The 16,080-nt window shown below is 42.8% G+C and overlaps 2 protein-coding genes across 2 annotated transcripts in view; one reads left to right on the top strand and one right to left on the bottom strand.

The window, feature by feature from the left end:
• Window positions 1-1,428: 1,428 nt before the first annotated feature.
• Window positions 1,429-16,080, bottom strand: part of LOC137206785 (uncharacterized) — a 32,108-nt gene continuing 17,456 nt past the window's right edge. The window contains exons 2-4 of the mRNA XM_067706266.1: window positions 6,919-6,987; window positions 1,941-2,492; window positions 1,429-1,568 (exon numbers count right to left, since the gene is read on the bottom strand). Coding sequence (XP_067562367.1) covers window positions 1,527-1,568; window positions 1,941-2,492; window positions 6,919-6,987 — 663 coding nt within the window. The 3' untranslated portion in view covers window positions 1,429-1,526. The remainder of the gene's footprint in view (window positions 1,569-1,940; window positions 2,493-6,918; window positions 6,988-16,080) is intronic.
• Window positions 2,286-15,988, top strand: PTGER2 (prostaglandin E receptor 2). Its single transcript, XM_067735774.1, has 2 exons — window positions 2,286-3,128; window positions 12,341-15,988. Exons 1-2 carry the CDS (start codon window positions 2,286-2,288, stop codon window positions 12,560-12,562), a joined length of 1,065 nt encoding a protein of 354 aa, XP_067591875.1. The 3' UTR covers window positions 12,563-15,988.

Below are 16,080 nucleotides of genomic sequence, written 5' to 3'. Positions count from 1 at the left end.
CTCCTTGAGGCAGTATATTTCTATAACACTATTTCTGGGCTGAAGCATATTCAACCGACTTGACTCCTGGACCTATGGGGCAGTGTGGTGACTTTGTAGTATGTCAACTCAGCTAAGCAGGATTTATCTTCCAGAATCTTGCATGGTTTCAGTGTTGCATGAGCTCTGGAAGGCAACAGTGAGGCAGTGGCCGTGGTTTTCACGCTCTGAAGGACAGTGCAGGGCTCCAGGTGTGGTGGTAACTCTAGCACATTGTAGCTGATCTGCTGGCTCCCCTTGCTGGCATGAGGCAGCACCCAGCTCCTGCCAGATCTTCAGCTCCTTCAGGTCCTAAGCCAAGTGCATGTGCAGCTCCATGAAGGGTGCCAGCTTCTCCTGCAGTATATCTGCATCATCAAAGTTGGAAGTAATGAGAGACACACGCAGGTGCAGTCTGTCTTTGAAGATTACGGTTGTTCATGAATTCCAGTTTGTCCCCACAAGTTTTAAGTCTGTTCTTGCTCTCATCATGTCCAGCTTTCTATCCTGACTGCCTCTGGCTGATCTATGGTGATTTCAGGTTCAACACTAGAACCAGAGACAGCAAACAGCCTTGCATAGACTCCCCCACCTTCTCCCGCCAACATGTAAGGTCCAAAGCAGCCCTGTCCAATAGAACTTCTGTGATGACGTGGTTCTGTTTCTCTGGTTGAATCCTGCTGACCAGTGGGGAACAGAATGTAGACAGAAAGCCAGCATGCTAGGAATGGCAGGCCGGAGGAACGAGTCCTGGAGGTACACCAGCCTGCCACCACTGACATTCTTACATGAGGAAAATAAACCCCCTGTGAGCTTGCGCTGTTGGGAATCCCATCCCCAACCTAATTCCCAAGCCAGAATCATCAAAGTGAGCTAAAATAGTCATAGACTGCAAGCAGGCTTCAGGAAGGGGTGCTCTTCAGCAGGCAATCCTTCTGAAGGCAATCCTCTCAGAGGATGACTTCCCACACCCCCTTTCCAGTTCCCTTTGCAGATCCTTCCCCAAGTGAGTATGACCTTCCTTACAAAATATAAGTACCCATGTTGTCTGTCAAACTGGGTTTTTTGTTTTAAACATCAGCCCATTTTCATGACTCTGCATATGTGACAATGGGTAGTAAGAAACCATTTTTGTCAGCTCCAGTCTCTGAAACTGGCCACTTACCAATTCAACTTTACCAGGAACGGTTCTTTCCAGATGGGTCCTGAACGGTTAACTGAACATGAAAAACATGTATGGCTGAACATTTTCTTTGGCGGCTGAGCTAGAGTAGAGAACAATGTGCAGTGGTTTCAAGCTGTGCCCACAAACACAATTCTACACAATCACAAGGAACATTTCTTTTTTTTTTTTTTAATGGTTATTTTAAACAAGTGGTTATCCGTTATGGTGTTGACATAAGAAAAGGCGAAATGCTGGGAACCGAATCAAAACGACAGTGCAACAGGCAGCTTGGTGTGAGCGTGTTTTGGTTCCTTGAATGCACAGGCTTGCTTTTCACTTCCTCCTAACTCTGGACCCGCCTTCTTGGTGTGTTTTCCTGAAAATGCTTTTAAAAAGAAAAGAAAAAGAACATATCGGTCTTACTGCAAGCCGTCTTTGGTGTCTGTTGTTCCCTTCTTTTTCACGTCTCACGGAACTGGGTCCTCCTAACTTCTCTACTGTTTAGTGAGTCGCTTAGCTCTCCCCGGCGTTGCCCGCCTTCTGTAAATCCTGCGCAGACCCCGCCAGTGCCCCGCACTCCCTCCCAGCCCTCTACCAGGGCTAAACTCTTCCCAGCGGTGGTCAGGCAGCCTGCGGACATCCAGCAAGCCGAGCAGCGGAGAACGAGGACCGCTGCTCCCACCGTCCACCCTCTCGCCTCGCCCAGCGCGCACTCCGCCCCCGCGCTCCGGAGAGACTTGCAGTGTGACGCGCCCACCTCCCTTCGGCTCGCGGGCTCTCGCTCTGGGACAGCCGCCACCCCCGGGAGACGTGGAAGCGGCGGCGGCGGCGGCGGCGGCGGCGGCGGCGGCTCCCTGGGCGCGGGCCGGCCCAGGAGCGTGGAGCGCCGCATGGATGCGGCAGCAGAGCGGCTTCTCCGCGAGCCTTGGGAGACCCGGGCAGAGCCCGCCCTCTGTGCGCGCTGGGGGCCGGCAGGGGGCTCTGGATTTCGGTCCCTCCCCTTTCCCTGGGTGTCTCGGAGCACTCCGGCTCTCAGACCCTCCTCCAGCCAGGTGCAGGCCGGCGGGAGAGGAGGACGCATCTCTTCTTCCGGCGCCCCACCATGGGCAATACCTCCAATGACTCCTGGCCAGAGAACTGCGATACTCGACAGTGGCTCCCCTCCGGCGAAAGCCCAGCCATCAGCTCCGTGATGTTCTCGGCCGGGGTGCTGGGGAACCTCATCGCGCTGGCGCTGCTGGTGCGCCGCTGGCTGGGGGACTCGGGGCGCAGCGCCGGCCGCGGGAACTCCATCTCGCTGTTCCACGTGCTGGTGACAGAGTTGGTGTTCACCGATCTGCTCGGGACCTGCCTCATCAGCCCTGTGGTGCTGGCTTCGTATGCGCGGAACCAGACCCTGGTGGCCCTGGAGCCCCAGAGGCGCGTGTGCACCTACTTTGCCTTCTCCATGACCTTCTTCAGCCTGGCCACCATGCTCATGCTCTTCGCCATGGCCCTGGAGCGCTACCTAGCCATCGGACACCCCTACTTCTACCAGCGCTGGGTCACATGCCGTGGTGGCCTGGCTGTGCTGCCCGCCATCTACACAGTCTCCCTGCTCTTTTGCTCCCTGCCGCTGCTGGACCACCGGCAGTACGCCCAGTACTGCCCTGGGACGTGGTGCTTCATCGGGCATGAGCAGACCACGTACCTGCGGCTTTACGCCACCTTGCTGCTACTGCTCATCATCGCAGTGCTCGCCTGCAACTTCAGTGTCATCCTCAACCTCATCCACATGCATCGCCGGGGCAGGAGAAGCCGCTCCGGACCCTCCTTGGGCAGCAGCCGGGGCGGCCCTGGCAGCCACAGGAAAGGGGAAAGGGTATCCATGGCGGAGGAGACGGACCATCTCATTCTCCTGGCTATCATGACCATCACCTTCGCCGTCTGCTCCTTGCCTTTCACGGTGAGTCGCTCCCTTCATTTCCACAGAGGAACCGGGCAGCCTTCTCACACTCTCCCCTCTTACTCCCACCCTTTCCACCACCACACACATTTTGCAACTTGTAAAATTATGGCCTCATTTGTAAAGGGTCTATAGCCTTCCCCTCTCACTTCTCACCTTTGCCCCACTTCCTACTTCCCTAACCCCAGCAAACAGGGCATCTCTATGCTACTGCTTCTCATTTACCAACACAGTCCCCCTGAAAGGGAGTCCTGGCTCTCCACTAAGCCAGCGCAGACTGCCACCCTAGAGCCCGAAGCCACTGTACAAGGCCAGTCTGGCTTAGTACCTGACGAAGAAGCAGCCCCTTCCACCTTTGGGTAGTTGTCAGTTACAACCTGACTTCCCTGAGCTGTAGTTCGCCTCCCGGTGCCCCCCATCCACTGGTGCTAGTTCTCCAGGCTCTGCCTTCTGCTTCTCCCAGAGCAAAATGTAATACTCAACCCATAGCCTTCCATTGAGAATGGTCCCAGGTGAGAAGGGTCCATGTTGCCAGAAGTCCAGAGCATTCATTGTCTTAAAAGTTCAACAAAACCTAGCTTACAGATTTCCCAAACTACATATTGGGAGTATAACTCTTTGTTGCCATGAAAGTTCATAATATGTTCATAATGATAATTAGAGGAAAGGCTGCTTGCTTGGAGGAACCCCTTGCCTAGGTTCTGGGCTGGGTGCTGCCCTGGTTGGGGGCAACATCTGTGGTTAGTTCCGTGATGCTGTGAGTTTGAGCCTCCTAAGGTGTAATGTGGGTAGCAGAGCCTGGGATGTATCCGAGCATGTGCTGGCCTCTTACAGAGAAATGAGAGCTCAGTTTTAGCAGCTCCGCTTCCTAATCTTCAGAAGCACAAGACTGACCCTACAGGGAATAAACAGTTGGCAGTGACTCTCACCTGACACAGTCTTGGAGAAAAGAAAAAGATAAATGATGCTGCCATTGGTCAGTGTGACCTGTAGAAGTCACTTTATCCTACTTCCCGCCTCCCTCACTGCTTTAGATTATCTTCATAAACTCATCCATAGGTGTGGGAGAGGACACAGGATCCTAAAAGCCTAGATATGACCCTCCCACATACACAAATTAACTCCCTTTCTTACCTATGTTCTCTCCTGCCTGGTCCCCACTGTCTTCACACTTCTGCCCCATCTTCTGTCAGGGTAGAAGCTGCTCTGAATCAATAAGTTACACTTTGAGAGGAATGAGATGGAGTATGTAAAAGATGCCCTTTTATAAAATGAAGTAGGATGTGGGAGGCTGCATCTCCCATTCACCCTGAGCTGGGGAGTTTGCAACAGAAATGCTGTGAGGTAGAAACCAACATGGCTTCCACAAGTTTGCTTTGTTTTACTGGTAGAACTGGTAGAACTACATTAGGAGCTAAATTAACTTTTTGGCGTTGGGACTAGGATGCAGAACATACATGTATCTGTGAGAGAAAGCATTTCAAGTTCCACTAAACAACTTAGAATTTAACATGAGAGACATAAACCATTTGTGAATTGGGGGGGTACCTGTTTTGGACTGGTGGGAATCAGGATGTCAGTCCTTAGAGTTTTATCTATCATTTGTGAGTGTGTACGTATAAAAATACCTTCCACTCTCAGCTACTTAAAATAGCTTGGGAACAGGCTCAGAGGTGACCACACACTTGTGAAAAGGATTGTTATTCCCTTTGAGGAGGAGAGCAGGAGGAAAAGGTCTCCCCCTTGATCATGACTGACCCGCAGCATAAACTGTATTTTTTTAAATAAAGGCAGTTGATTTTCGATAGGTTCCCCAGTTTTCAAGTAAATTTGCCTTTTGCCATGAGAATTCCATCATTGCCATATGTTGATTTTCAGATACACCCACGCAAACACACACACTCGTTTCCTTTACTATTAAGCCAGGGGCAACTCCAGAGTTGCCAAATGGAAGAACTAGAAGGCTGGTTAGAAAGGGTGGGGACGTAGGAAGTTTGCTTTGAAGCTGAGTTTTTATCTGAGTGCCTGTTTATGGCTTTGGGGGGCCAGATGTAGATTATGAGGAGGCTTAGCTCCTTCAAGCCACTCCTTGGCATTGACAGTATCAGCAAATATTATCTAGGGTCTCTTCTGCGTGTATGCATGGCAAAGAGTCCCAGACAAAGAGTGGGAAAAATGCCTAGTGTTAATGTAATCTAGAAAGTGGGCTACGCTGACTTCTTGCCTTGGGGCTAACATGACACATTTTCCAGATGAACTACAGATAACCCAGTAGGTGCAAAACAGATATTTGAACTGTACCCTAAATGGGAAGTACCAAGTCATCTCTCAATAGGGAAATTTACTTTGACCATTGACTAATTTTATTTTATCACTAGATTATTGATACTTGTCAGTATCTTTCATTTACATGGCACTTTAAGCATTATGAAATGCTACACTATCCAGAATTTAGTTACTTCTTGGAAGGCTTATCTGACAATTCAAATCTCAAAGCTACTGAATGGTGCATTACATTCTGCTATTTCAGAATGCTTGGCATGTGTCCCTGGGTGGTGCTTTTCCCCCATGTCCTTTTATTCTACTTGGCCCACACTAAAATTCTGGTCAGAAATGGCCTACACCAATCTCCCGCCCAAGGCAGGAATCATTTCCATATATCCTAACCCAGGCTCTGATAGAAAAGGCAAGGGCTCTGGTTGCCTTCAGAAATTCTCCTGTTCTTCTATAATAGCACACGCAGCCCAATAGAAATACAGCATGAACCACAAATGCAAGCCACATAAAAATTTCAAATTTTCTTGTAGCCACATGACAAAAAGTAAAAAGAAACAATTGAAATTAATTATTAGTAGATTTTATTTAACCCAGTATATCTAAAATATTATCGAGGCAAAATATATCAATGTAAAATAATTATTAATGAACTATTCCAACTAATTTTCTTCCTGTGTCCCAGAAAATACTAGTAATCTACCCTGTCTCTGCCTCTTTCTAACTCGGGATAACAGAACTGCTTTCTGTGGCCCTCAAAGTGGGCCATGCCACCGGCCCAGCAAGGAGAGCTCACAGCTGTGTACCCAGTGGGACAACAGCCTAATCACTCCAGTAATGAGAAGAGGGGAGTGGGGAATTGAGGAAACCTGAACTGCTAAGGAATGTCAGCCATTGTCCCAAGGTGTGGGCAGGTTACAATTACTGCTTCCTCCAAGAATGCCAGCCTAGGACTTTCAAAGTTTGGGAATTGAAACTCAAAATATTAAATGCCCAGCACGCTGTATTGAAGTCAAGTTCAACTTCAAATGTCATTATTATCAACATCAAAATGGCTAACATTTTTTTTTAAACATCTTTATTGGAGTATAATTGCTTTACAATGGTGTGTTAGTTTCTGCTTTATAACAAAATGAATCAGCTATACATACACATATATTCCCATATCTCCTCCCTCTTGCGTCTCCCTCCCACCCTCCCTATCCCACCCCTCTAGGTGGTCACAAAGCACCGAGCTGATCTCCCTGTGCTATGCGGCTGCTTCCCACTAGCTATCTATTTTCCATTTGGTAGTGTATATATATGTCCATGCCACTCTCTCACTTTGTCCCAGCTTACCCTTCCCCCTCCCCGTGTCCTGAAGTCCGTTCTCCATGTTTGCGTCTTTATTCCTGTCCTGAATGGCTAACATTTTTGAGTGCTAATTTTTTACATACTTCAATCCATTATCTTCACAACAATCTGTCAAATAGGTAGCATTTTTACTCCCATTTTACAAATGAGGCAAATAACTTACCCTGGGTCCCGCAGCTAGTGAGTGAGCGCTGAAGCCAGGATTCAAAGCCAGGCAGCTTAAGCACAGAGCCTGTGCTTTTAATCACAATACTGTCGGAAAGTACTCATTTCAGGGGTAACATATGAGAAGATTAATCCAAGATTTATAAGAGAATTGTGAAGATGTTATAAATATCTTGCCCACTTTGTCTCTTAATTTCAACTTTTAGCTTTAAAAATACAATGGCAAAGACCTTTTTCTCCTTATCAGATCAAAGGGCCTGAGCTGGGGCCAAGGGTACAGTTTCTTTTTTCTTCTGCACTGACCTATGCATTAAAAGGCTGAGTCTGAGATTTTAGGAGATCGGCTAGTGTAAATGCGGGTCTAAATTAAGAAATAATCAGATTACCCCTCACATAAAATTTTCTGTTGGTACACATAAGATATAACTGATTTTTTTAAAAAGCATTATTTTGTCGATCCAATATAAAGTCATGCGTAGGACCAACAACATATTCCAAACTGTTTATGCACTAAAGGAATATTGCGTAAATTAATACATTCCTCATGTTAATCAGATATTGTCATCATTTCACAGTGATAAATAGAAACTTTCTTCCTGAAATGAAACAGGACACAGGAAATATATCAGACCTCCATTCTTGACTCAGATACTGTTTGTCTTTTAATTTCCAACCCATATCTAGCCGTTTTCTCACTACTTTACTAATAATTGTGAATAACTTCTGGTCATTTTAAACTGTTTTCCCCATGTCATTAGGATAAAGTGCTTATGCATTTTATTCAGTTCTAAAATTTCAAGAGTGAACCATTGACTCATTCTAAAATGTCTTCATCTTTAGAAATTCTTTAGGGCTATAATTTCTAGGTTACTCTGATTAGTGGAAATCTGATCTTTGAAATACAGAGCAAACTCAAGAGTACTGGAGTTTCCCATTCATTCCTGGTACTCTTTATGTAAAATGTAACATGAATGGGGGTTGTAAAACTGATTTGAAATTTGTCAATTACATACATGCACAGTATCACAATTCTAGTAGGGATGAAAGAGAAATTCAGAAATCTCTGCATAACCAAAACAAACTTTGTCTGGTGATATTTTGAGTTAATATCCATGTACTACTGGAAGGCCGTTTATTATTCATACATCATCAATGATGTGTTTGGGGATTGTTGAAAGAGTTTTAACACACCTTACCTTTTAAGAGAAAGTTCTTCCATATGAGTGTTTTCACTTGACACCTTTTCCTTTGCCATTTGATATTATGAAATTGTGGTTGTAAATAATGACATAATTACACTGATTTTTAAAAATTTAGACAGCAAGAACTATGGTCCTTTTCCCTAAAGAGAAGTGGTGCGTTATGTCTACACCCTTGGTCAAGGTGAACATCTCTGCCTGCCATCTAGCTGTGGAAAGCGTGGAAGAAAGAAAAGACCCAAAGAAAACCAAGTAGCTACTTAGATATAGCCATGGTTTTAAAATCTATAAACAGGAGAAATAATACCCATAAATCTTTGTGACACATTTGGAAAAAAGTCTCCTACAAACCCATAATCAGTCAGTGGTGAATTTCATGTGAGACTTTACGTCAGAGGCTTTTTATATAGATGGTGGCAGAGTGTGTAGTGGCTAAGAGGAAAGTCTGGGTCCTGCTACTATAATTGCATGGCTCCCCTCCTTACCTGCGGTGTGATTTGGGACAGGACAACTAATTATCTGAGCCTTGATCTCCTCCTTACTAAAATGGGAGTAATAACACTTTACAGATTTGTATAAAGATTAAACACAACAAGACACAAATTGCTTAGCACCATGCCTGGCATACAGGTGTTCAGTAAATATTAGCTACTCTTTCCATAGGATTCCGTTTCCAAAGGAAAATCATTTGATATTAATGACCAGGAACTGAATTCTGGAAGCTCCGTGTCATTTGTTTGATTGACCAGGCCTAAGTGGGTCTTTTGTTTTTAAGTGTGATAAATGAATCATTTTAAACTATTTCAATTTTGGGGTAAGGGTCTAAAGCAGTGGGTCTCAACTTTGCCTGCATATTAGGATCACCTGGGGGGCTTTAAAAGCCCTGACACCTGGGTTACAGCCCAGGCTAATTAAATCAGAGTCTCTGAGAGAGGGAGCAAGCTATCAGAGTAGTTTTATTTCTTTATTTAAAATTTTTTTTCCATCAGAATATTTTTAATTATCCACAGGTGATTTCAGTGCACAGCCAAATACATTTCTCATTTACTCTAAAATTCTGAACCCACTATGTAGTCACATTAAAGGTAGGAAAGTAGCTGAAAGAAACGGTGCCAGGTCAGTGCCAAGATAAAGTTTTCCATGGAGGTGGCAAGGATTCTATGGAAGACAACAGAATACTAATTTTCCTCTGTGCCGCTTTCCAGGTATCACAACAAGCTCTGTATTCTTAGCAAAGCTCTCTCTATAGAGAGAGTCTGTCCTAAGGAATTAAAACTCACTAGGCTGGTTTACATTAGTCCTTGGTATTTTTCTCATAGCAGATTTACTTGTAGTATGTGCAAAAGCATGTATAAATTCTACCAGCCTCTGAAGCTGAAGTCCAGAATATCACCGAAACATTATTAATTAATTGACTTCTATCCATTGTGTCAGCCTTTAATTAAAATCCAGGATCAGCTGGAGGGAGAGGGAATGAGGAGTTAGTGTTTAATGGGTACAGAGTTTCAGTTTAGGAAGTTGTAAAAAGTTCTGGAGATGGATGGTGGTGATGGTTGCTGTTCCCCGTTCTTTTTATATCATGGTCAGTCAAGTGCAGCCACAAGAGGAGACAGGAGATGCTCCAGGAAACAGTTTATCAAACTCACAGGTCAAAAACAGGAAGCACTGCGTAACGTGCCGGGCCACATGAGGAAGTACCAGTGCAGGTCAGGAGGAAAAAGAAGCAGGAGCTGGGGAGAGCCTGTGCCACGGACTTTACTGGAGTTTCTGAGGGAAAGACAAGGCAGAGTAGGGGAAACAGTTTAGGACTGGCTATTTTGAAGCATTTCGACAGGCTCTAAGCTATACGAGTAGCCCCTAGTCGCCCCGTACCAGGCCTTGGAATGATGAAAGCTGCCTCCGTGGGGTAAAGGGCCACACAGCGGAGCTCTGCATTGGTTAGTTTGCATATCAAGCGATTGCTTCTGGGTAAGCCCTTGGCTATCTCTAAGCATTGGCTAGCCCTGGAAGGGGCAGTCTCTCCCCAGCCAGAAAGTTTTTATGATGTCAAAACATCACAATATACAGAAAATAAAAATACAAACAGTACAGTTGCACAACAATGTGAATGTACTAAATGACACTTGAAAATGGTTAAAATGGTAAATTCTATTCTATGTATTATCTAAATTAAAAAGAAAAAACCCAGGGTCCACAAGATTGAAAATGGTGAACTCTAGACAAAAGCCAAGAACGGAAGGAAAAAAAATGGAGAGGTAGAAGACAAAACTTACATCAAGAACTTCAAGGTTCTCTGAAGTATGTCTCTTTTCCAAGCATAAAAGAGGAAATTATCTCTACAACATATTGGCCAGCTCCTAAAATGCAAATTTTAAGCATTTCTAAAAATTACTCAGCATAGTGGATGAAAAGGAAAGGAAACAAATAGTACAGAATTGCTTCATCCTCTAAAACCATTTTTCACTTCTCATTGGTCTGTCACACTCTAAAGAGATCAGGAACTATGGTTTGGGTTATTTGCCACAGAAAACCTGACTCATCTTCATGTGTGACCCATGACACTAGAGGCTGAGCCCTCTCTACATGGCCCACTAGACAATCCAGTATTATATTCTTTGGCAAAATTAGATCTAAACTCAGCTACAGACTTTTTCTACAACAGAATGCTCAGTTTGTGTGTGTGTGTGTGTGTGTGTGTGTGTGTGTGTGGTGACTAATATATTTTAATCTATCGGGTTTATGTACACTATTATCCTGAATTCCTAAACTTCAAAATCGCTCCTTAAATACACCATATAAGTACTATCAATTTCTCATTCAAAATAGTTTAGCTGACAAGAAAAGTATTGCTCCCTTGCATATCCCCACCTAACTTTCCTCTTCTCTGTATACTCAGGGACATCCACCATCAGTTCTTTCTTTCTTTTTTTCCTTTACTCATCTGCCAAGTCTTTTCTCCATTCCCTTAAGCCAAGATTCTCTGGCATAAACACCTATGGCTGCCAAACCTTCCTGATACTGTCCTAACATAAGCAACCCGAAGATGACTACTCTTCTCCCTCCCTGCAATTTGCTTTGTATATCCAGTTGCCAGATGCCTGCAGAGTAAGTAGTGGGGGGAAAAGGAAACAAACTATTCCTTCTTCTGGCAAGGGAGAGTGGAGGAAAGAAGGAATAGCTCTCTAACTCACCAGCTGCCTTTGGTAAGAAAGTCCCAGGAGCTCTATAAACAACTGGTTTCAAACGACTAGGTGTGATTTACATGTTTCTCTCTTTTCTGTAAGCCATGCGGAAATGTTTGATCTTTATCAAGCATGTACTGGTCCATTCTCTGCAATCTGACCAAAAAGTTGTGTTGTTCCCTAAATATCTAAGAAATCGGATGAGAGCTGGTATACTGCTTTGAGGACATTGGCCAATGCGTAAAGATGTGTCAGTGGCCAATGTGTAAAGATGTGTCAGTGGCCAATGCATAAAGACGTGTCAGCTTTCCGGTGTTTAGGACTTTGTTCTGAAGACCTTTGGTCTAACATAGGCAACCTGGATGTAGCACACAGTGAGCACTGCTCTGGTGTCAAGGGACTTGGAATTTGTGTCCTGAGTCGGCCACTAACCAGCCCTGGGAACTTGGGCAAGACCCTCACCTTCTCTGCACCGTGGTGTCCTCACTGGTAAAATGGAGATAATAAAGACTAACGTTGGGGGGACACTTATTAAGTGAGCAGTTTTCAGTAGCTGACCCGGATGATTTCCTCTCATCCTGCCAACAACTCCAAGAATAGGTATTGTTATCGTTATCACCCATTTTAAAGATGCAGAAATGAAGGCACAAAGAGGTTAGTTTTCTTACTTATGGTCCCAAAGCTATCTGTGGAGCCAGGATTCAAACCCAGGCAGCCCAACGGCCAGAACACAGGCTCTGTTGTGTGCCCTCTCACTGAATTGTCGTAATGAAGCCAGATTCAGCTTTTGGAAGTAAATGCAACATGTTATTATTCACTCACTTCCTCATCTGTCAGAAAGAGACAATGCTTATGTTTCAGAGTGTCTGTAAGGCATAAACATGTGCAAGCGGAGTGAGATTTTGCTACCTCTCTCTCACCACTACGACCACACACAAAACACGTTTTGCTTTTCAGTCTTAAGAAATTGCATATGGTCTAAGCCTGTCCACTGCTACAATGTAAAACTAACATCCTTTTCCCCTTTTGCTTCTTACAGATTTTTGCATATATGAATGAAACCTCTTCCCGGAAAGAAAAGTGGGACCTCCAAGCTCTTAGATTTTTATCAATTAATTCAATAATTGACCCTTGGGTCTTTGCCATCCTGAGGCCTCCTGTTCTGAGACTAATGCGTTCAGTCCTCTGTTGTCGGGTTTCATTAAGAACACAAGATGCAACACAAACTTCCTGTTCTGCACAGTCAAATGCCCGTAAATAGGTTGACCTTTGAGGATGGTAGTTAAGAAGTGCTTAGTGAGCCAGCATCTGGAAGATCATTTTGAAATGGTTCCTTGGAGAAATGGAGAAAAGTTAGTTTATAAATACAATGAAGCTACCCTAATAAAACAGAGCAAACAAACATTTCAACAGTGGTTTGGGCTACAGACGTGCTGACAAGGCACTTCGTGGAAGGTATCAGAAGGCTCTATAAAACCTACCGTCAAAGAGCACGTTCCATGGCCTTTAGAGGAACAACCAATTGCATTTAAGATCCAGTGCCTTTCGATTTAAGCTTTCCTGTTGAATGAGAAGCCATGTAGTTTTGTAATTTGTTTAAAACCCTAAATAGTTACTGTGTTTTCTATTTTAATCTTCTAGGCTAGTACCATTGTAAACATACAGTGTACAGTCAGACCAGATAAAACTTCTCACGTATTCTCTAGGGAGTGGATATGTGCAAGCAACCAAGCCCGGTGTCTTGTGATCGTCCTTTCTTTGGACAATGAATCTGAAAACCATAGGTACTTTGTACTGTATGTTTGTGTATGTGGGAGTGCTCTCTTTTTACAACAGTATAACTCAGTATTACTGAGTAGGCTCTGCTCGTTAATGTCAGCTTTTTCACCATCCACAAGAAGCTGTGTGTCAGTGTCAGGTTATTTATTTTATAACGTCTGCCGTGCTAATAGTGACCAAAAAGGCTGGGAATTTTCTTCTCAACAATAAATAGTAGACTATTAAGAGAGGTAATTCTGATTAATACTCTTCATTCTATTTCCAGGGAATCGTATACGTGGCTATGTCTGAAGCCAGATATTAGGATCAAAAACGGAAAAATCTGGTCAGTTCTTCAGAAACACTTGAACTCTTTTAATGCTGATGTTGAGGACATAACTAACATCTACTTTATAGGATGGTTGTATTGTAGCAAAATTCATCTGGGAAATACGGCTTGACTCATACTTAATAGGAAATCATGTAACAGTGAGTCATATCTTAATATATTTCTAAATCTAAACGTTTGGCATTATGTAAACTCGGCATAAGATATTTCCGTGAATTTGCACTGTTTAATCATATCTTATTTACAGTGTAAACTCATCTGAAATGTTACAAAAATAAACTATAAAACAAAAAATTGAAAATGGGATAGTATGTGATGAATTCCCCCCAAACAACAATTTATAATTAGTGTAGATATAATAATTTTTAAAATGAGATAAAAGTGGAAAATTTTCATTTAATTTGGCAGGTTTTTAAAGTGTGGTTGTATTACAGATTAGAGTTTGAAATATTCAATACAGTACTTGGTATTAGAGGATTTTTTTTCCCTTATAGCATGATCTTTGAAATAGTGGACACCTTATTTTTTTGCAGTGAGTGTTACTACAGCATAGTTGTAATAAAAAACCAAAAAAGAATGTTAGTCTCATTGAGTTGCTTACGCAAAACTATTTCCTATAAGTAGTTATCAGACTAGATGATCACTTAGGAGTGATTCCAGACCTATCTAGAAATCAGTGTATTTTGACACAATCTATGTCAAATCATCCCTTATTTTAAAAAGAATAAATGAATGGTTTGCTTTCCTACTAATTTAAACAAACCAGGCAAAGTTTAACTTAGCTAAAATCTGGACATTTAAATAAATCTTCCCTGTCCACCAAGTATTCTAGAGTTAAGAAATTGTTCTAAATAGGATTAACTAGCCTCATGGGTAATTCCTAAACATAAAATTCTAAAGTTACTTTGAATCTGGAAGATTAATTTCCTTTATCAGATGACTTTTTTCCCCTCCAAATGAAAATGTTAAGTACAATCATTCACCGTACCTCACCACCCCCCAAAATTCTCGAATAATGCCTGAGAACTTAAAAACACAAACTTGGACATAATATCACTACTGGGAACAAAATTTTCACTCTGTGAAAATGAGTTTAAGTCATTAAGAACTGATAGATTTCCAGCACTTTGATTCCTAGTATACTCCTGTTCCTTGCACTGTGTTAAATGACTAAATCCTGTTATTTCATCTGCACTGATATTTACATAGAAGGAATTGAAAGTTAAAGTCCTATGTAATAGTAAACTGCTTACTATTAATGGAAATTTCAAGGTAATAGAAAAAATTACTGATATTGGATATGTAAATATTTTTTAAAATATTTTTAAAAATCACGTCACATCAGACGTACCTGTTTAAGTTTACTGACTCATTTTCAAGTAAAATAAAAAACACAGAATTTAGCCTGGTATATCAGAGAACTGAATTGTGATGAAAAAAGACCTAGATTTTATTCTTTGCCCCTAACAGTGAGTGGAATGAAAAGGGAGAAAGAAACTATAGTGGATGTTCAACTCAGAATGCCAGCCCTAACTTTAGGTGTCCAGAAATGGGATGGGCCAAAGCAGTCTATCCTAAGCCGAATTTCCTGGGTGGTTCACTGTGGCCCCAGGTCATCTTTCCCAAGAGAAAACTGGGAAACTCTGGTACTAAACTGTGGCCTTGAATCGCTAAAGATCCTGATAGGGCCTGAGTTTGCTTAGAAACTATAGAAAGCCTCCCAAAGACTTGAATCTCAAAGTGGTCTGGACCCATGACGACCCAGAGCCAGAGCAAGGCTCTAGAAACAGCACCAACCCCAAACTGCCATGCTGGCGGAGGCTGTGAGCCCTGGGCAGGTGGAGGGAGAATCCGATCCACAACACTATGTTCTCGGTGTAATTCAGTTCAACTGTTGGTGCCCCCCCTGCCGGCTCCCATCAGTGCACTTTGAAAGACAGACTGCCCTCTTGCTATCGTAATGTCAGCTCTGCTTTGAACCAAGAAGAAACCAACATGTTCAAGTTTAGAATTCGATGCCTTTGAAAGGCAGGGGAAGACAATTAGCTCACACTTAAGATGAGGGTTTTTTTTTTACTTCACTTAGCCAAATCTAGTGGTTTAAGCCAAAAGTAATGGTTTTCTGAATTTGGGGAAAGCCCCTGTTTGAGTCCTTCACAGAGAAACAGTCTTCCCTGCAAATTTAATGTGTGTGGACTTGGCAATACCTACTCATGATGACCATCTTCTGCCTTTATGAAACACAACTCCATTGGAATTTCTCTCTGATTGCACGTTTAAAACATACCTATAATCATTATACTAACAGCATTATCATTGATTTTTTTTTTAATTTACAAAGCATTTGATCACCTGCAATACACACTTTGGAAATAAATGTCATTTTAGCAATTCACAGAAGCTATAGTCTAATTTATACATGGGAACAAGGCCATGTATTGGGCATTAATTTTATTTCAGAAAGTTACTTTATTTTCTGGTAGGTTTTATGATTTTTATTGTAAGTAAATTTTCTTGAATTATATTTTTGTATTTCCTATAAAATGTATGTACAATTAAAGGTCAGTTTGGGTGGTTTAATTCTGTGATCTGTGTGTTTCATTTTTTAAAATATGCCAAGTCAAACAGATCAGTAATGATTCCAGCAGAAAGAGCTGGCACATTGAAAAGGG

Source organism: Pseudorca crassidens, chromosome 1 (assembly GCF_039906515.1).
Source record: "Pseudorca crassidens isolate mPseCra1 chromosome 1, mPseCra1.hap1, whole genome shotgun sequence".
In the NCBI taxonomy this organism is placed as follows: Eukaryota; Metazoa; Chordata; class Mammalia; order Artiodactyla; family Delphinidae; genus Pseudorca; species Pseudorca crassidens.
The sequence above is the reverse complement of the archived record's forward strand: the minus strand, read 5'-3'. Positions and strand labels throughout refer to the sequence as shown.

Excerpts from the sequence above, each read along its gene's own strand:
- PTGER2 (XM_067735774.1), top strand. The coding sequence starts at position 2,286 with ATGGGCAATACCTCCAATGACTCCTGGCCAGAGAACTGCGATACTCGA. Across the intron at positions 3,129-12,340 it reads TCTGCTCCTTGCCTTTCACG|ATTTTTGCATATATGAATGA; the intron begins GTGAGTCGCTCC and ends TGCTTCTTACAG.